Source organism: Silurus meridionalis, chromosome 23 (genome assembly GCF_014805685.1).
Source record: "Silurus meridionalis isolate SWU-2019-XX chromosome 23, ASM1480568v1, whole genome shotgun sequence".
NCBI classification, from domain to species: Eukaryota; Metazoa; Chordata; class Actinopteri; order Siluriformes; family Siluridae; genus Silurus; species Silurus meridionalis.
In genome coordinates, this window is record NC_060906.1 from 14,011,464 (window position 1) to 14,027,651 (window position 16,188).

General features: G+C 37.7%; 1 protein-coding gene across 3 annotated transcripts in view; it reads right to left on the bottom strand.

Annotated features, from left to right (window-relative positions):
• The window catches only part of gmds (GDP-mannose 4,6-dehydratase), a 72,071-nt gene that overhangs the window by 42,060 nt on the left and 13,823 nt on the right, over nucleotides 1-16,188 (bottom strand). For all 3 annotated transcript variants that reach the window (XM_046835674.1, XM_046835673.1, XM_046835672.1), the window contains 2 exons: nucleotides 4,173-4,365; nucleotides 3,588-3,692 (listed from right to left, as the gene is read on the bottom strand). In XM_046835674.1, coding sequence (XP_046691630.1) covers nucleotides 3,588-3,692; nucleotides 4,173-4,365 — 298 coding nt within the window. The remainder of the gene's footprint in view (nucleotides 1-3,587; nucleotides 3,693-4,172; nucleotides 4,366-16,188) is intronic.

A 16,188-nucleotide genomic window follows, 5' to 3' on the forward strand; every position in this document is an offset into this window, starting at 1 on the left:
TAAATTGGAAAACTTAATCGAATAGTTTGAGCAAATGTAAATGGTTGTGTGGATTTAACTGCATATTCAAGATTATTTTTTAAGCGTAACAAGTATTTTGACATTCAAATTAGAATGTATATGTACAGTACAGACCAAAAGTTTGGACACACCTTCTCATTCAAAGAGTTTTCTTTATTTTCATGACTATGAAAATTGTAGAGTCACACTGAAGGCATCAAGGGCTATTTGACCAAGAAGAAGAGTGATGGGGTGCTGCGCCAGATGACCAGGCCTCCACAGTCATCGGACCTGAACCCAATCGAGATGGTTTAGGGGTGAGCTAGACCGCAGAGTGAAGGCAAAAGGGCCAACAAGTGCCAAGCATCTCTCGGGGAACTCCTTCAAGACTGTTGGAAGACCATTTCAGGTGACTACCTCTTGAAGCTCATCAAGAGAATGCCAAGAGTGTGCAAAGCAGTAATCAAAGCAAAAGGTGGCTACTTTGAAGAACCTAAAATATGACATTTTTCAGTTGTTCCACACTTTTTTGTTATGTATATAATTCCATATATAATTCACATGTGTTAATTCATAGTTTTGATGCCTTTAGTGTGAATCTACAATTTTCATAGTCATGAAAATAAAGAAAACTCTTTGAATGAGAAGGTGTGTCCAAACTTTTGGTCTGTACTGTAAATATATCCAGCTAGTGTAATATGTGTACTAAATACAACAAAATAACACAAATATGTTACGCTACATAAGCTAGACAGGATTGCAATTTCTGCATCCTCTCTCTAAAATCACAAATGATGTTATTTGTAATATCTCTATACACATTTATTGAGGTCATACACGACAGAATACGTCGAACCTACAATTAGAAGTTTTTTGTATTTTTTGCACAAATAATTAAAATTCTATAAAATCTCAATTCAAATATTGCTTTCTTGCCTGTCTCACATGAATGTTTGTATGCCCTCAATGTATTTATGTGCACATATACACAGAAATACATTGAGGGAACTTTAATAGTGTCCCCCCCCAAGAGGCGCTGTGCTCCATCACAAAGGGTTCCTTCACCACACAGCGCTCAGGGCCAGGTGTTAGAGTTTGGCAGGAGCGGATCAGGCAGCTCAAAGCCGAGCACTCTAAACACTGCAACTGCTAGCACTGTGGCGGGCAGCAGGAGATCTGATTTCATCTCCCATGTTTGGCGATTGACGAAAGCGTGGCTATAATGGATTTGCTGTGTGCATGTTAGCGTGTGCTTGAAAGGCTACGACGGGCTGTCTCCACGCGCCGGCTCGTGTTTCCTGTTGGAGTGTAATTATGTGTGTGAGGGGAATGGTGAAGAGGAGCAGAGACGCAGAGTGCTGACCGCAGCCTGAGATCTGCCTGGCTAAATTCCCCCTGCTCAAGGGAAGAAAAAAAGGAAAAGGAAGAAAAAAAATAATAATAATAAAAAAAAACCCAGTTGTCTGCAGGTGTGTTCATACGAAAGAGCAAGAAAAAAGAATTTTCAACCCATAAAAAAAAAAAAAGTTGTTTAAAAAATCTGTGCCTTTCTCTGTCTGAACGGAGTCTTTTTATATTTTTTAACTGTAATTAAAGTCCTGTCATACAAATATGAAGAATGCAAACTGGCAAGTTACGTTCTACTTTTCGTAAGTCAAGCGTGTGTGTGACGAGTGACATTCATTTTAATCACTAAAGCAGCATCTCTGTCATTTGCCTCCTTGGTTACTGTGCCAAAAAAGGTGAACACAAACGCAGGTGTGAGAAACAGTGAAAAGAAACGTGTTCAGCTTTGCGCATGCCGGAAAGCTGAGAACTTGATCACATCAGTACAGCTGCTGGTCCCTCAGCTGAAGCGTCCAGGTCTTTAAAGTGTTCCTCTTTCATCAATAGCAAGTTTTCAGGAGAAAACAAAGCTTCAGTGACAACAGTTGTCAGCATAATGTCTATTTTGCTCTATTTTGGGGAAGTGGTAGCTCAGGGATTATGGTGTCGGAAGGTCAGGACTGATCAGAGTGATCAGGATCACTGCTGGGCCCTTGAGCAAGGCTATTAACTCTCACCTGCTCAGTTGTATAAATGAGATAATTGTAGGTCACTCTGGATAAATGCGTCTACCAAAAGCATAAATGCAAATTTTTCCAAATTATACGTTCTAAAAGTTTTGCTTATGATCCATGATTATTTCAATAGCACAAGACTGATAATGTCACCAAATTATACAGTCCTGAGTATCGCTGTGCATCAGGACTTCTATAACACTTAGGATTTAAAGCAACAATACAGTGAGATCCCACTTTCAGAAAAAAACTAATTCTCACTAATACACTACAGAAAACAATAGGAAATTAGGCACATATTTAACATTGCAGTTATTAAAGCTAATTATTATTACAATCCTGAATTTTCTACTTATTTACATATTTACATTTACGGCATTTGGCAGACGATTTTATGAGGAGCCACTTAGAATTATGTTCATACAATTCATACAATTCAGTGCTTGAGGCTCAAAAATGGCAACGTGGTGGTGCTGGGATTTGACCTCACAACTTTTGGTCAGAAGACCAGCATCTTAACTAGTGAGCTACCGCTCACTCACAGAACACAAACAGTGCTGGTATCCAATATCATATAAACAGCCCCTTTATGTAATATAAATGTTATATAAAATATACATATAAATAAATAAAATACATAAAACACAAATTTTACATTAATATATATATTTTATATCTAAACTAATATTTGTATTTTAGGCTTATCATTTGAAATGATATATATTTCAAAACTCTATTAAGATGTTTAACTTGTTTGTTTTTGGTTCTCTCATTTGTAACTCCCACCCTAACAAAACTGTTATATTTTCATGAAATATCTTAAAATACTGAGCTTTTATTATGAGATCTTCACAGCAGATTATTAAGCAACATATTTCTATCCACAGTAGCTGAGGTTTACTAGACTTCATGGTGGATTTGTGTGTGTTATTGTTGGTAAATGGCACCTCGGGCCTGTACCAGCCGGGATGATTGTGTATGACTGGTAGCAGAAATGTGTTTAAAATAAAGAGGTTGAAATGCAGAACAGAGTTCCAAACATACTATGCTCGTTGATCTACTCCTGGAATGAAAGTCTGCCTCATGGTGGACAGGAAATTAACCCAGATCCGTCCCCTCCCTCTGGCCTACACATAGACTTTCCTTCTCTACCTCTCCCTTTCCCTCTTCCCCTCTCTCTATTTGCAGTCATGTACATATCTACCATTCCCTTTCTCTCTTCCACTGCCTTTGTTTCTGTCCGTCTGTCTGTCTGTCTGTCTGTCTGTCTCTCTCAGCTTGTATACACTACCTCCCGCTTCAGAGTTCCTGAAAAATATATTTGTCAGCATCAAAGACCTTCCAGGACCCCACCTTTTTTCTTTTTGTGTGTGTGTGTGTGTGTGTGTGTGTGTGTGTGTGTGTGTGTGTGTGTGTGGATGCGCGTGTGGTGGGTGGTGCTGCTCTTTACAGCAAACTGTACATCACCATTCATCACACACCCTCTTAAAAGCAATTACACTTCCCGTGTGTGTTCCGTGACCTCACCTCTTCTAGGGCTTTCATGATTGAAGAGGATTCCATTCACAGCATACATATTATACGCCTCCCTGAAATTCACTACTATCCAGTAGGCATAGAGCTTAGCAGCACCTGAGACAGACACACACACACACAAAGACAAAGTTAAAGTTAACCAGAAAGTATGCACCATCAAATATCAGATATACATTTTCTCCATTAATTATATGCAATTTAACTTTATGGAAATACTAATACTTGTGCAAAAACAAGAGTTTTGAAGGTGAGGTCTATAAAATGTATTAAGTCCTATAATCATCATCATCAAAACTACAAGCTGCAACAGTGCATGGAATAAATCTGGCTAGCTTCTTCATTCTACTGTTCACAATTTTCCGGATTAGAAGTTCTCTATCCTTAGGCAGCTCACGGCTCTCAGCTCTCAGCTCTCTCCTCTGTTTTTTATACTTTAAAAGGCAGCTCATGAGAGCATTTTTCTTTTTTCAACTCAAGCGATCGATTTTGGGGGAAGAGGAGGCTTGACATTCGATTATGCCGATTGTGATTTATTTTGCAGGTGTCAGAAGGCTGTATGAGTGAGTGTGTGTGCACCGTAAGGTGAGCGAGGGTAGAACGGCGTGGTCTCTTTCTGTGGGATCTCCTGCACTTTGCCGTACAGCTCGCTGGTGGAGGCCTGGTAGAAGCGCACATTATTCGTCAAGCCGCATGTCTTTATCGCGTCCAGCAAACGCAACGTCCCCACACCGTCGACGTCTGCAGTGTATTCTGCCAGGTCGAAGGAAATCTGTAAAAAACAAAAACACAAACATCTTTTTAATTACAAAGGAAAACTCCTGATCTTTAATGTATTGTTTGTGTGATCATCATAGCCAAAATTTCCAGAGAAAAAAGCCAAAAACCTGTTTGCCCCAAACACACTTGTAAGGGAAATCTCTACAAGGAGAGTTTAAAAAGTTTAAATAGACCTTTAAGACTTATCTTGTTGAAAATGTACCAAAGATGTTCTTTAATAGGTATTACTTTAATTTCCTGAGTGGACAAGAAGCCCAACATGCTCCTAAGAAAAAAACTGTCCAGGCTTGGGATCCTGCTCAATAACCTGTCATTGGAACAAAACTTCCTTCTGGTGACCCCTGACCAATTATCCCTTTGTTTGAAAAACTTAGTAAACCTGTGTTTTTTTGGTGTGCTGTTATTGGAATAGAATCCGGTGGTGTCACAGAGCAGACGCAAATTCTTACATTATTTTCAAATAAAAGCACCACAGTGAGTTTTTTATTCTGCTTATATTACATTGATTTGTTTATTTAATAAATGAATGGTACATCATACTTTTTATCCATTTACAGTCAAGAGTTAAGAAGGTTTTATTGTAATTTCTACCTTATATAGCTGACGCAGTAGGATAACACAGTAGGATAACATCCTAGTTATATCTATTGATGTGGAATGCCCACAAAACTATTTTATAACAACTTGTTTTTTCTTCTTTTTAAGTTATAGGATAGATAGATAGATAGATAGATAGATAGATAGATAGATATAGATAGATAGATAGATAGATAGATAGAGATAGATAGATAGATAGATAGATAGATAGATAGATAGATAGATAGATAGATGATAGATAGATAGATAGATAGATAGATGATAGATAGATAGATAGATAGATAGATAGATAGATAGATAGATAGATAGATGGATAGATAGATAGATAGATAGGATAGATAGATAGATAGGATAGATAGATAGATAGATAGATAGGATAGATAGATAGATAGATAGATAGATAGATAGATAGATAGATAGATAGATAGATAGATAGATAGATAGATAGATAGATAGATAGATAGATAGATAGATAGACGAGATAGCATTAAATATTCCTTTACTTAAACTCTGAGACCCAAACCTGTTCCAGCATGACAATACACCTTTGCATAAAATCAGATCCATGAAGATATGGTTTACAAAGATTGGGGTGGCTCTGTCCTTAACCCTATTTAACACCTTTTGGGTGACTTTTATGAAGCACCGAAGAAACCTTCCATAAATGTTAAAGCTTATCTGGAAAATCAACAATTATATAGTTTTCTTTGTTAAACAACAACTATTTTTGTTGCCATTTTTGCTATATGTATCATGACGATTAGATTGTATGAAGTGGCAAATTGTGTGTGACTTGACAAATATTCAATACCAGCAACTGAATTTCTTAGCGAAAGACTGAAAATCATGTCTCTGTTAACTACACATACTCTGTAGCTTTATTGTACAGCTAAACACACATCGTTACTGTTTCTGTTCACACAGGGAAGTGTTTTGTGATGCACCAGTTTGGAGTGTTATGTACAGTATGTGGTAGGAAAAGAGCTGTTATTGCAAACTCAACGTTCACATAACTAAAATGATGGGGGAACCCAAAACCCATGGCCTGAATGAGAAATGATGACTAAGTGAGAGAAAGCTGACATGAGCTAATACCGGCTAAAAATGGCTCTTTTTCTCAACATTGACAAAATCCTTTCTCACACACACACACACGCCTCCACATGGCGCTCCATCGAGACAAACAGAACGAGTCTATAGTGGGAGGATGATGAGAATCGGAGCACAAAGAACGTGTAGAACACCTCCGAGTGAAAGCTGCAAACACAGACAGCTGATCAGTGCGAGATGGAAACTGGAGTTAGATCTTGCACTGCCTTTATAAACGACTAACGGCATATTTTGAGGCATGTGTGGGTGAGAGTAAGAGCTTCAACAGCAAGATGATCCAAGACAGAAAAAGAAAAGGGCGAGTACGAAGAAATGGAGCGGCCGCAGAAAGCTGACATCATCGCGCTGTCTCTGGTTTGACTTGTTTACCGTCTCGCTCAGCTGTGTTGCCTGGCGATCAGTAGCCTTTAGTGGTCAGACCAACTATGGGCTACGGGTTACAGGGACTGTGGGAAAAGGACTGTGGGACGAGACGATCTGGAGAAGCGCCGCTGAATTCTGTGCTGAATTATGAATGGAAATGACATAGACTAGTACCATTAATATCAATTAAACTGATGGAACAGAAACAAGTTCATAGAAAAAAAATGTATACTGCTTCAAAGTCTGACTTTTTGTTTATTTTTTTATTCAGATGATTCATTTATATCAAAAGTCCAGATATCAGCAAGACAATCTGACCTGTGTTTCACAACACCCCAGAGAGTGTGAGGCAACTGGAGCAATGCTCGGTTTCTGTCAGATGCAAATGATTTTTCCAAATAAGGCAGAGCAAATGAAGTGTATTATTCAAATGTAATGACTTATATACCAGACACTGTTGTACAGTATATATATATATATATATATATATATATATATATATATATATATATATACATATATATGCACACACACACACAGACTTCCCTGTCAATGTGCAGTACATTAATTGTATAAGGGATTTAAATTTAAAAGTGTAACAGAAATACTTTCTAGCTGACTTTATGTCAGTAATGATACACTGTGTGAACCCAACTGCATTTTTCTGTGGTGTGAGTCTGGGTCACCAGAATCTTGTTTGATGCTAAAATTTACTTAATTTTCAAATGGCATAATTCTCTTAATTTTTTGTCTATTAATGAGAAAAAATGTTGAGATTGAATGAACATAATGAAGGTAATTGTGTGAGTCAAATGAACATCCTAAACATTATCTACATTAATTTTCGAAATTCAATATAAAATTGAGGCTCTAATATTGACCCATGATGAGCCATGACTGCTGCAGGACTTCAAGGGAACGTAGTTGTTATTGAAAATGATTAAGGGTTTATCAGGAAATTAGACAAATATACAGCAAACCTGTTTGCTGAGCATGCAAAAATTAAATTAGATGTGTCATAGAGGACTTGTGTCCCATAACTAACACACACACACACATACACACACACACACCCACACAAAATGTACTCCCTCTTCTTTATCTGCTTCTCTCTTTCTCTCACTCCCTCCATCAATACTCCTGCTCGCCTCCTCAAGCCTTCCACATGTCAGCAAAGAAATTCATCAGCCAATTTAATTTACGCTTTATTTGATACTAACGTCTCTATTTTCTTCCTCTATTTTTTGTCACACGCTATTCCTTTCCCTCTGACTGGCCAGACACCTCACCTCATCATTCACTGCCTCTTTCCAATATAAACATACAAACACGGCAATAAGCCCAATCATTATGAACTGCAGTAAGAGACTGATGCTGGTCTGGGCTGCACTCATTACTTTTGTTTATGTACCAAGTCAGATTAGACTCAAAAACTGGATTTTTTTTTAATGACTCATATTTAATGGGAACATATTAAAAGAGCAGTCCAATACTTTCTCTACTGTATCTGTAATGTGTGTGGAGATTCCCTAAATTGGAAAAAAATGATAAAAAGACACAAAAAAAAGTCAAAGTTCTATGGGCAAAGACAAATTACATTTCTGAGGAAAGAGTTTATGGACATAGTTAAAGAAGTTGCCGATCTCATACCCACAATTGACACCTGATTCTCTTCTCCCATAACAAATGACAAAAGATTGAATTTGTATAAAATAAAATGTACATTTGGGACTGGGAATGTTTACATAGAAAAAAAACTCAGTATTTTGGTAGGATTCACTCTATTACATTTATGCTTTATTTATTACATGTACATATGTTTTTATTTTTAATGTAAGAAAACAATATCAGATGCATATCAAGCTCGATATTCATTTTGGCAGATGCCCTTGCTCAAATGCTCAGAAGTGGGAGCTTGGTGGTGTTGGGATCTGAACTCACCACCTTCCAAACTAAAGTACAAACTTATAACCACAAAGCTACCACTTGATATTCAAGATATTTATGATTTTTAAGTTTATACAATTGGTAGTAAAGGGAAAAAAAATGGCTCTGTGCCATCTCAAGCTATACCTGATCTACTATTCAACAGAAGCCAAAATGAACCTAAAAAGTGTCTGTTTTTGTTGATGTACACATTCTGGGATACAAGTCATAGAAATCCGCCACAACACTTGACTGTGCAAGTAATTTTGAACAGATTTGAAGAGTTTTACGGCACGTTAATGATTATTGTTGGAATACGACAGTTGACCCTTGACATCTATTGAAAATGAGTAAACATATTTTCATTCTTCTTTTTTTTGTATAGAAATCAGATTGGTGTATATTGTATTTATATTCATGGCAGCTCTTATAATTAGAGACTATGTTGAAATAGTCTGGAGTGTCTCTTTAAAGAACTGCTGCACAGTCCACTTCTCTCAATTCTGATGTATTAGTGTAAAGGCCCTCCCACTCTTTGTCTTTGTCTCTCTCACATGCACGTGAGTGTGTGTATGTGTGCGCACACTTCTTGCTGCAGGTTAACTTAGTGCTGACAGCAGCTAACAGTTTCCACATGCTCGCAGACCCCCTTCTTTAACCAGTGCACCTCTCGCTCTGACATATACACACACAGGGCATGTTGTGTCATCTCAGTTGACAGGTGCTGTCAGTTAGAAAGTTTGAAAGAATGAGAGGAGCTATTGTGTGGTTAACTGTGTGTCAGAACAGTTATGTGCGCACCAAACGGCGATAGCACGCTGACAGGCTTAGCGGCGTTCATGTTGAAATCCCCCCTCAGCATCACGGCCCTGGAATTCCACTGTACTGCCGTTCCAGTGCCCCAAATACAACTATCCATTATGCAGAGAGGTCCAGACACTCCTGTGCAATCCGGTGGGTCCAGTCCATATTCCGATGTGACAACTTAATAATAGAGTTCACATCAGAACAAATCTTATATACAGCGTTGCTATTTATAAAAACTGGATTATGGACGTGCTTGCAGTTTATTCCCGTAATACGATCAAGAAGATTCGGTTTCCGCCATGACATTCAGCACCTTTTACATTAAAAAAAAAAAAAAAAGTTAGAAAGAAAAGTAATACTTGTTCGGACACACAAAGCACAAACAAAAAGTACTAATAGGGATGAACGGTTCATTTAGGAAAGTGTATTCAAATGATTCCATCAAATATTCAACCAAAAGCAGACCAGTTTTCCCATTTAATATAATTTTAAATTTAATTAATTTAAGTTCACTACATACAGTATATCATGGTGGTAGTGGAATAGATGTAGTGCACTACTTAACAATCACAATGCTTTTTTGACTCACAGAAACAGCACAACTCTATTAAACGTTAATAAGAAATTACTATTATTGATTCTTTTCTTAGATTAGCTAAGTAAGAGAGACCTGAAAGATGCCAAAACAGCGCACTTGAGCACAATTCACAGACACTCCTGAAATCTAGGGTTAGTGTTACAAAAAAAGCTAATTTCTGAGTGACAACCTTCTCAAAGCAAAATACAGAAAAATTGTTCACATGCATTATGCAGAGGATTTCTGAGGACTGAACATGAGTCAGGTTTCTGCACAGCTGCACTTCTAGCTAATAGAGTTCAGGTGCAAAAATTTTCGTTTTTTTCCACGCAATGAACTGAAACAAAATAAAACTATTTTGTTTGCAGGTATGCATGTCAAAGCTCATTAACCAAAAGCAAGCAATTTAAAGCAGAATAATTATTTATTTAGCAAGTTAATAATGAGAAGGGGAGAGTATGACCAAACGTGTTTTTTCAAAAGTGTGTTTAAAGATTTTCACAAAAATCATAATACACTGAAAAAAAGGGCAGTTATAACGGAATGTAATTATATTTCTCATCATGGAATAATGCAACCTTGAAATCAAAATGTCTTGGCTTAACAAGCACATTTTCCCCCAATATGACCAACTAAATTCTAAACATTTTCACTTGCTCACAACTGGCAACATAATGATCTTACAATTTATTAGTTTAGAACTGTAATGAAAACTGTTATTTTATTGTGTATTTATATACACATATACATATATATATATATAGATATATAGATATAGATATAGATATAGATACACATATATACATATTACATTTCCACACACATTACTTCGGGTTGTCTCTTCTTAAACTGAAAGTAGTTTGAAATATGCACACTGTTTATGCATATTTAAGCATTTTCTGTAAAATGAACAAAAACATCTTTTTTGCTAAGGCAGTGTGAGGAACAACAAAACAAAAGCAGGTTTACGCCAGTTAATTCGTTCTTGATGTGTAACAAACTCCGTGTCAGGATGTAATCAAATTTGAAATCCTAAAATATTGTAAACCTTTTCTCTGTTGTGTGTGCACGATATTATACACATTCAAAGAGCTATTATCAGAATAACCGCAGGACTTTTCTCCAAAAAGCGTGAGCTGCTCGAGGGGATGGATTCGTGACAGGAATGTGTCAGTTTACTCCCAGATATACCCCCACTACAGAATAACTTCAGACCTACTCAATCAAAACTTCGTGTGTATGTGTGTGTGTGTCTGAGTAAAGCAAGAGTGTCTGCACACATTTCTGTAAAGAACGTGGCAGTCCTAAAAGCCTGTGTGCTGTAAATCAAATCCTCTGCGTAGTTTCCCAACTGCTAGACATTGATGGACTATTAGACATATTTAGTCACCATGACACACAGTGCAGCGTGCAAAGAACACGATCGGTGCTCGCACATAAATCTGTCATGAGCGATAAAATCTTAAAGGTTTGTGCTTGTCGTTAGAGAACACCTATCCTCCGTTTCTGTGCATTCCTTCGCCACCACTACTGGAGGAACCTCAGCCTACTGCTACAGCTGAACTGCTCACGAGTCACTGCGCTTATAAAAGACGTGACATTTTTACAGCATAAAGCGGCGTATTATATTTTCGGGGGGAAAAAAATATATACAGTTGGAGTAATGTAAAACCGGTAGAAGTGTCAGGACATATGGAGCATATGGTTGCATTATTTGCAGCTGGGGGAGGCATTCCTCGGCCAGGGGGATGCATGCAGGAACAAGCTTCAGTGGAAAAAGTCCCAGCAAACGTTCGTGGATGTCAGGATGATGGCACATTTAACGTGAATTTAGTGTGATAAAAGAGAGAGCACTATAACTGGGAATAAATCACTGAAATTGTGTCAGGCCCCCATGGAACATGAACTGGCCAATGTGATTCATGTCCTTCATGACAAAATAAATCAGCATGTGTGGGTTTTTTTTTTTTTTTTTTTTGGAGGTCCACAATAAATCGTGTTTTTAATCTGGTTGTGGTGATGTGATGTCATTCTTAAGAATAAGGCCTCATTTGTTAGTGCTGACATCAGCCAAGGTAACACTGATTCACATGCACACACAAGTTAATGCAATAAGTGTCTATATGTGTAATTCGGTCTTTAATTATAAAATGAATCACTCCTAATAAGCTGGTGTGTAGTTGTACAGGTTGGTCATAACCACCAGATTACCAGTACTTTCTTAAGTCATTTAAATAACCGGCAAAATCCTGATATGTGACACATGCATCATAATATTAATGAACTCTGGTTTCGATGGTATTTTTTTATTTATATTCATCATTAATAAAAATGAATGGTACAAGATTTTTACAGCCGCCCAGCTACACGCTTGTCCTGAAAAAAAAAATAATAAAGCTGATCTATGTTACAATGCTAACAGTTATTCCCCACAATTACCTCTGTGTAGTCGAAATGTAATAGAAATAATGTATAGTTGGACATTATTGAAGGAAATATCCATATTACATCACAATCACTCGTTCAGTCACTCAGTATATCACTTCACAAAAAAAATGACATGAACCGCTAGAGCTGCTTCAGTCAGTCTACTAACACTTACGCTTCTAATCCCGGTGCAAACAGATCTTCAAATGCTATTAGGGGGAAAGGAATATCCATCTGAGCCAAACGAATAGTCGGCACTCAGTGCAAGGAGGGATTTGTGCACACACTGCTGAGTCTATGCCTACCACGATGATACACCGCAGTACACTTTATCCTGGGATTTAGCACAGCCACGGCAACTTTGTACGTATCGACTGTAGGCTCGAACCACATTCTAAGTCTAAAAAAAACATGGAGGAAAAAAATATACTGAGCATATGAAAGAGGGAAAAGGTTTACTTTTGTAGTAGGGACAATTAAGCCTATTTACTATTACTTTTCTTTCTTCACACACACACACACACACACACACACACACACACACACACACACACACACACACACACACACACACACAGAGTGACACTTTGGTGCCACCTATGGGACACAGGGACACTGTAATTCACTCCTGTAGTCAGAATACACACTGTAGTCAAGCACAAAAAGTACAAGTGGGAATAAGGTATTACTGCTATCAGCAAGATATTCTGCTCACCTACACACTCGTGTCCTTGTAAAAGTTCCTAACTTCCTAAACATCCTACATTTAATATCATACCTGATCTGATTAATTAGAGCGATTAAAGCAAATCCGAAGTACTCTGTCAATATATCATGAGAATTAGCTGCAGTGGCTCCTGGACAATAAAAATAATCTTAAAAACAAACAAACAAAAAAACCGCAGCTGATAATGCAATACCACGCATTAGTAACAAGGAATTCTTACAAAACAATTATTTGTGTGGGCTGTGTGTGCTTTCCATGGCTGCTTTAAAACCTGGGAAACATGAACAGAGCTATAAAATTTGTTCTTCATTATCTCTAATTGATTATACTTAAGGCTGACACACACACACTCACACACACACACGAGTCTGACATGCTGTGTGCATTTCAAGCCACATTGGGTCAAGTGCTGGCCTTTTTTTTTTTGCTCTTCATGTCTTTTTTGTGAAGCAGACCCCATACAAATCCACTTGAATCAATAAACTCCATGTTCTATATAGGGTGCACTTTCTAATTCATACATTCATACTTTCATACAGAGATGACATAATTGGGCAGTGCTAAGTTAGTATGCTATGGTTCACATTTTACACCAGTATAGGGAAACAAAATAAGCACAAGTATACATCAGGGTTAAATGTGAAAGGTTTAGTAATTTCAGCTGGCAAAACCAGGCAGGGTAATGAAGGCTTGAGACAAAACAAGGTCTTCATTATGTTTTTTTTTCTTCTACATCCAGTCTGTTGCATCAGCACCCTTTGCATGACAGTTTGAAAAAATGTTGAAGTAATTAGTAAAGTGCAAATGAGTTTAGCTTGGCTTAGAGGTTGGCGTTACCATTGTCTGGGGATTCTGGTAGATCTCAAATTTCTAAGCAGCACATTCCTATTTATAGGTACATAAATTCCCTAAGCAGACACAATTATTTATAATTTCCTGATAATGTTTTTGATGTAGCACAATATGTTTCTAAACATTGACATAACGTCCCTGCCGAGCACTACGGTTATGAGATGTGGTATTAGTTGGGTCTGACATCTATATAGTACAGGTTACTGATTAAAAGTTTGGGGGTTCTGTTGGGCTCTTTAACCCTCTCTGCTCCAGCAGTACAGTATCAAGGCTGACCCTGGTGCATAGACCCCAGCTTCTGAACATGCTGGGATATGTGAAATAAAGAATTCTATTGTGCTGTATTAAATAAGTAAGAGATCATTCAAGGCAAGGATTGTGTTACATGATTTAAATGCATGACACAGAGGTGAATAGTGCATTAAAACCATGTAATACACTATTAGCAATGGATTATCCTGCTTATACCATGGTCACTTGCCAGCACTGGGAGGTTAAAGCAGTGCTAAACTGACAGAATAATTCAAACCAACAGTTAATTTTTGTTAGTTACTTTTTATACAGACAAGAAATGTGCCTGCTGTAAATCACACACAGATAGAAAGTAGGATACAATAGGATTGCATTTATTTGAGTTATTAGGGAGGTGGCAGCTAAGACCACTGAGCTGATCAGAAGGTCAAATCCCAGCACCACCAAGCTGCCACTGCTGGGCCCTTGAGCAAGGTTCTTAACCCTTAACGGCTCAGTTGTATTAATGAGATAAATGCTATTTGTTCTGGATAAGAGAGTCTGACACATTCCATAAATGTATAAGAGCAATAGGAAAAAAAAAAAAACTCTATGTGTTTATGTTTGTGCAAATGTGTGTGTGTGTGTGTGTGTGTGTGTGTGTGTGTGTCAGAGAGAGTGAGAGAAAGAGGTTAACATTAATTGCTGTTGGGGTTAACCCCTGGTGCCGTTTTTCATTATATTTCTTGTCTTATCTTCTTTAGTTCATCAAATTCTTCTTGTGCCTCAACCAATTTTCTAAAATTGCTTGGTTTCTTCGTTGTTTCCTTATACCTCATTCTTCTACACTCCAGATCAATCCGACAAGTAACAACTTTGTACCATCAGCCATTCTGTGTTGCAGGTGGTGGGATTCAGAACATACTCCAGTTAAATTACAATATCGAGGTAAATCACTGTGTAAGTATCTGTGTAAATGGGGTTATTCTGATTCTTATTCTCCACTCTAACCTCTTTTTTAAGTAAAGGGTAGGCTTGCCCAGCAAGTTTTCCATAAACTCTGTCCTGAACAACATCACTAAAAAGACAGAGCAACACAAACATGACAGAACTCCCACTCTGTCACTATTATCATACAACAGGTTGCACACAAGGTAGGACTTTTAAAAGCACTTATTCATCCACAACATGAATCAATATCGTTATTTCACCACACCAAAACAGTTCTACCTCGCCTGAATTATTCAAGTCACTTCCTTTTAGCCCTATTCAGTTACTCTGGACTGTGACGGCTTTCCAGTGGGTTCATGCTTTAGATACTGTGCATCTGCTGTTGCACACTGCTCACCTTATTCATATACAGATGTTACAGGCACTGGGAGATTAATTATTCATCTTTGAACACAACTCAGCTGTTGGGCCGTTAAGCCGCTACCGGCAGATGCCATGCTGTCACCACCACTATAAAACAAAAATGAACCAGAGCGTAGTAAATATAGTTTGAGTATGTCCAGTTGAATTTATTCAAGGTCTTACATGAAGGAATGATGGTTAAGGACTACGTTATCGGATACTTTTGTAAAAATTATTGACAGCCCTAATTATATTGACTGAATAAAGTACAAACCGATACCACAAACACTTTTATTATTACTATTACTTAGAAGTGTAATGTAGTGAATCATCTATAGCACTGTACAGTTCTCTCTCTCTCTCTCTCTCTCTCTCTCTCTTTCCTCTCTTTCTCTCTACTGAGTATTTTTCTCAAGTAGCCACATGATTGAGAAAAATACTCAGTAGAGAGTATTATTTAATAATGATTTATAATATATTATTTAATTATAATTAATGATCAGGCTGGAATTTTCCCTTTTCTCATAACCTTGTGCTCCAGTACATCTGATCAAATGCACATTATCAACTAATATCATGAACAGCACCTACACTAATTTCTCTCCACTGCTTCTCTTTCTCTACCCATCCTGAGGGATCCTGAGGTTGCTCTAGCTCCAGTTGTGTCCCACTTTATGAAGATTGTGGACCTTTAAAGAAGTAGATGCCGACCTTGCAAACATCCCAAACCATCTAGAGATGGACCGGTGCCATTTGGATTCCACCTCATGTAGAGTTTGGACACTGGACCTCCTTGAGTGTTTAAAGGCTCTGGCATGGAGAAGCTGATGTTGGATCTATGATGA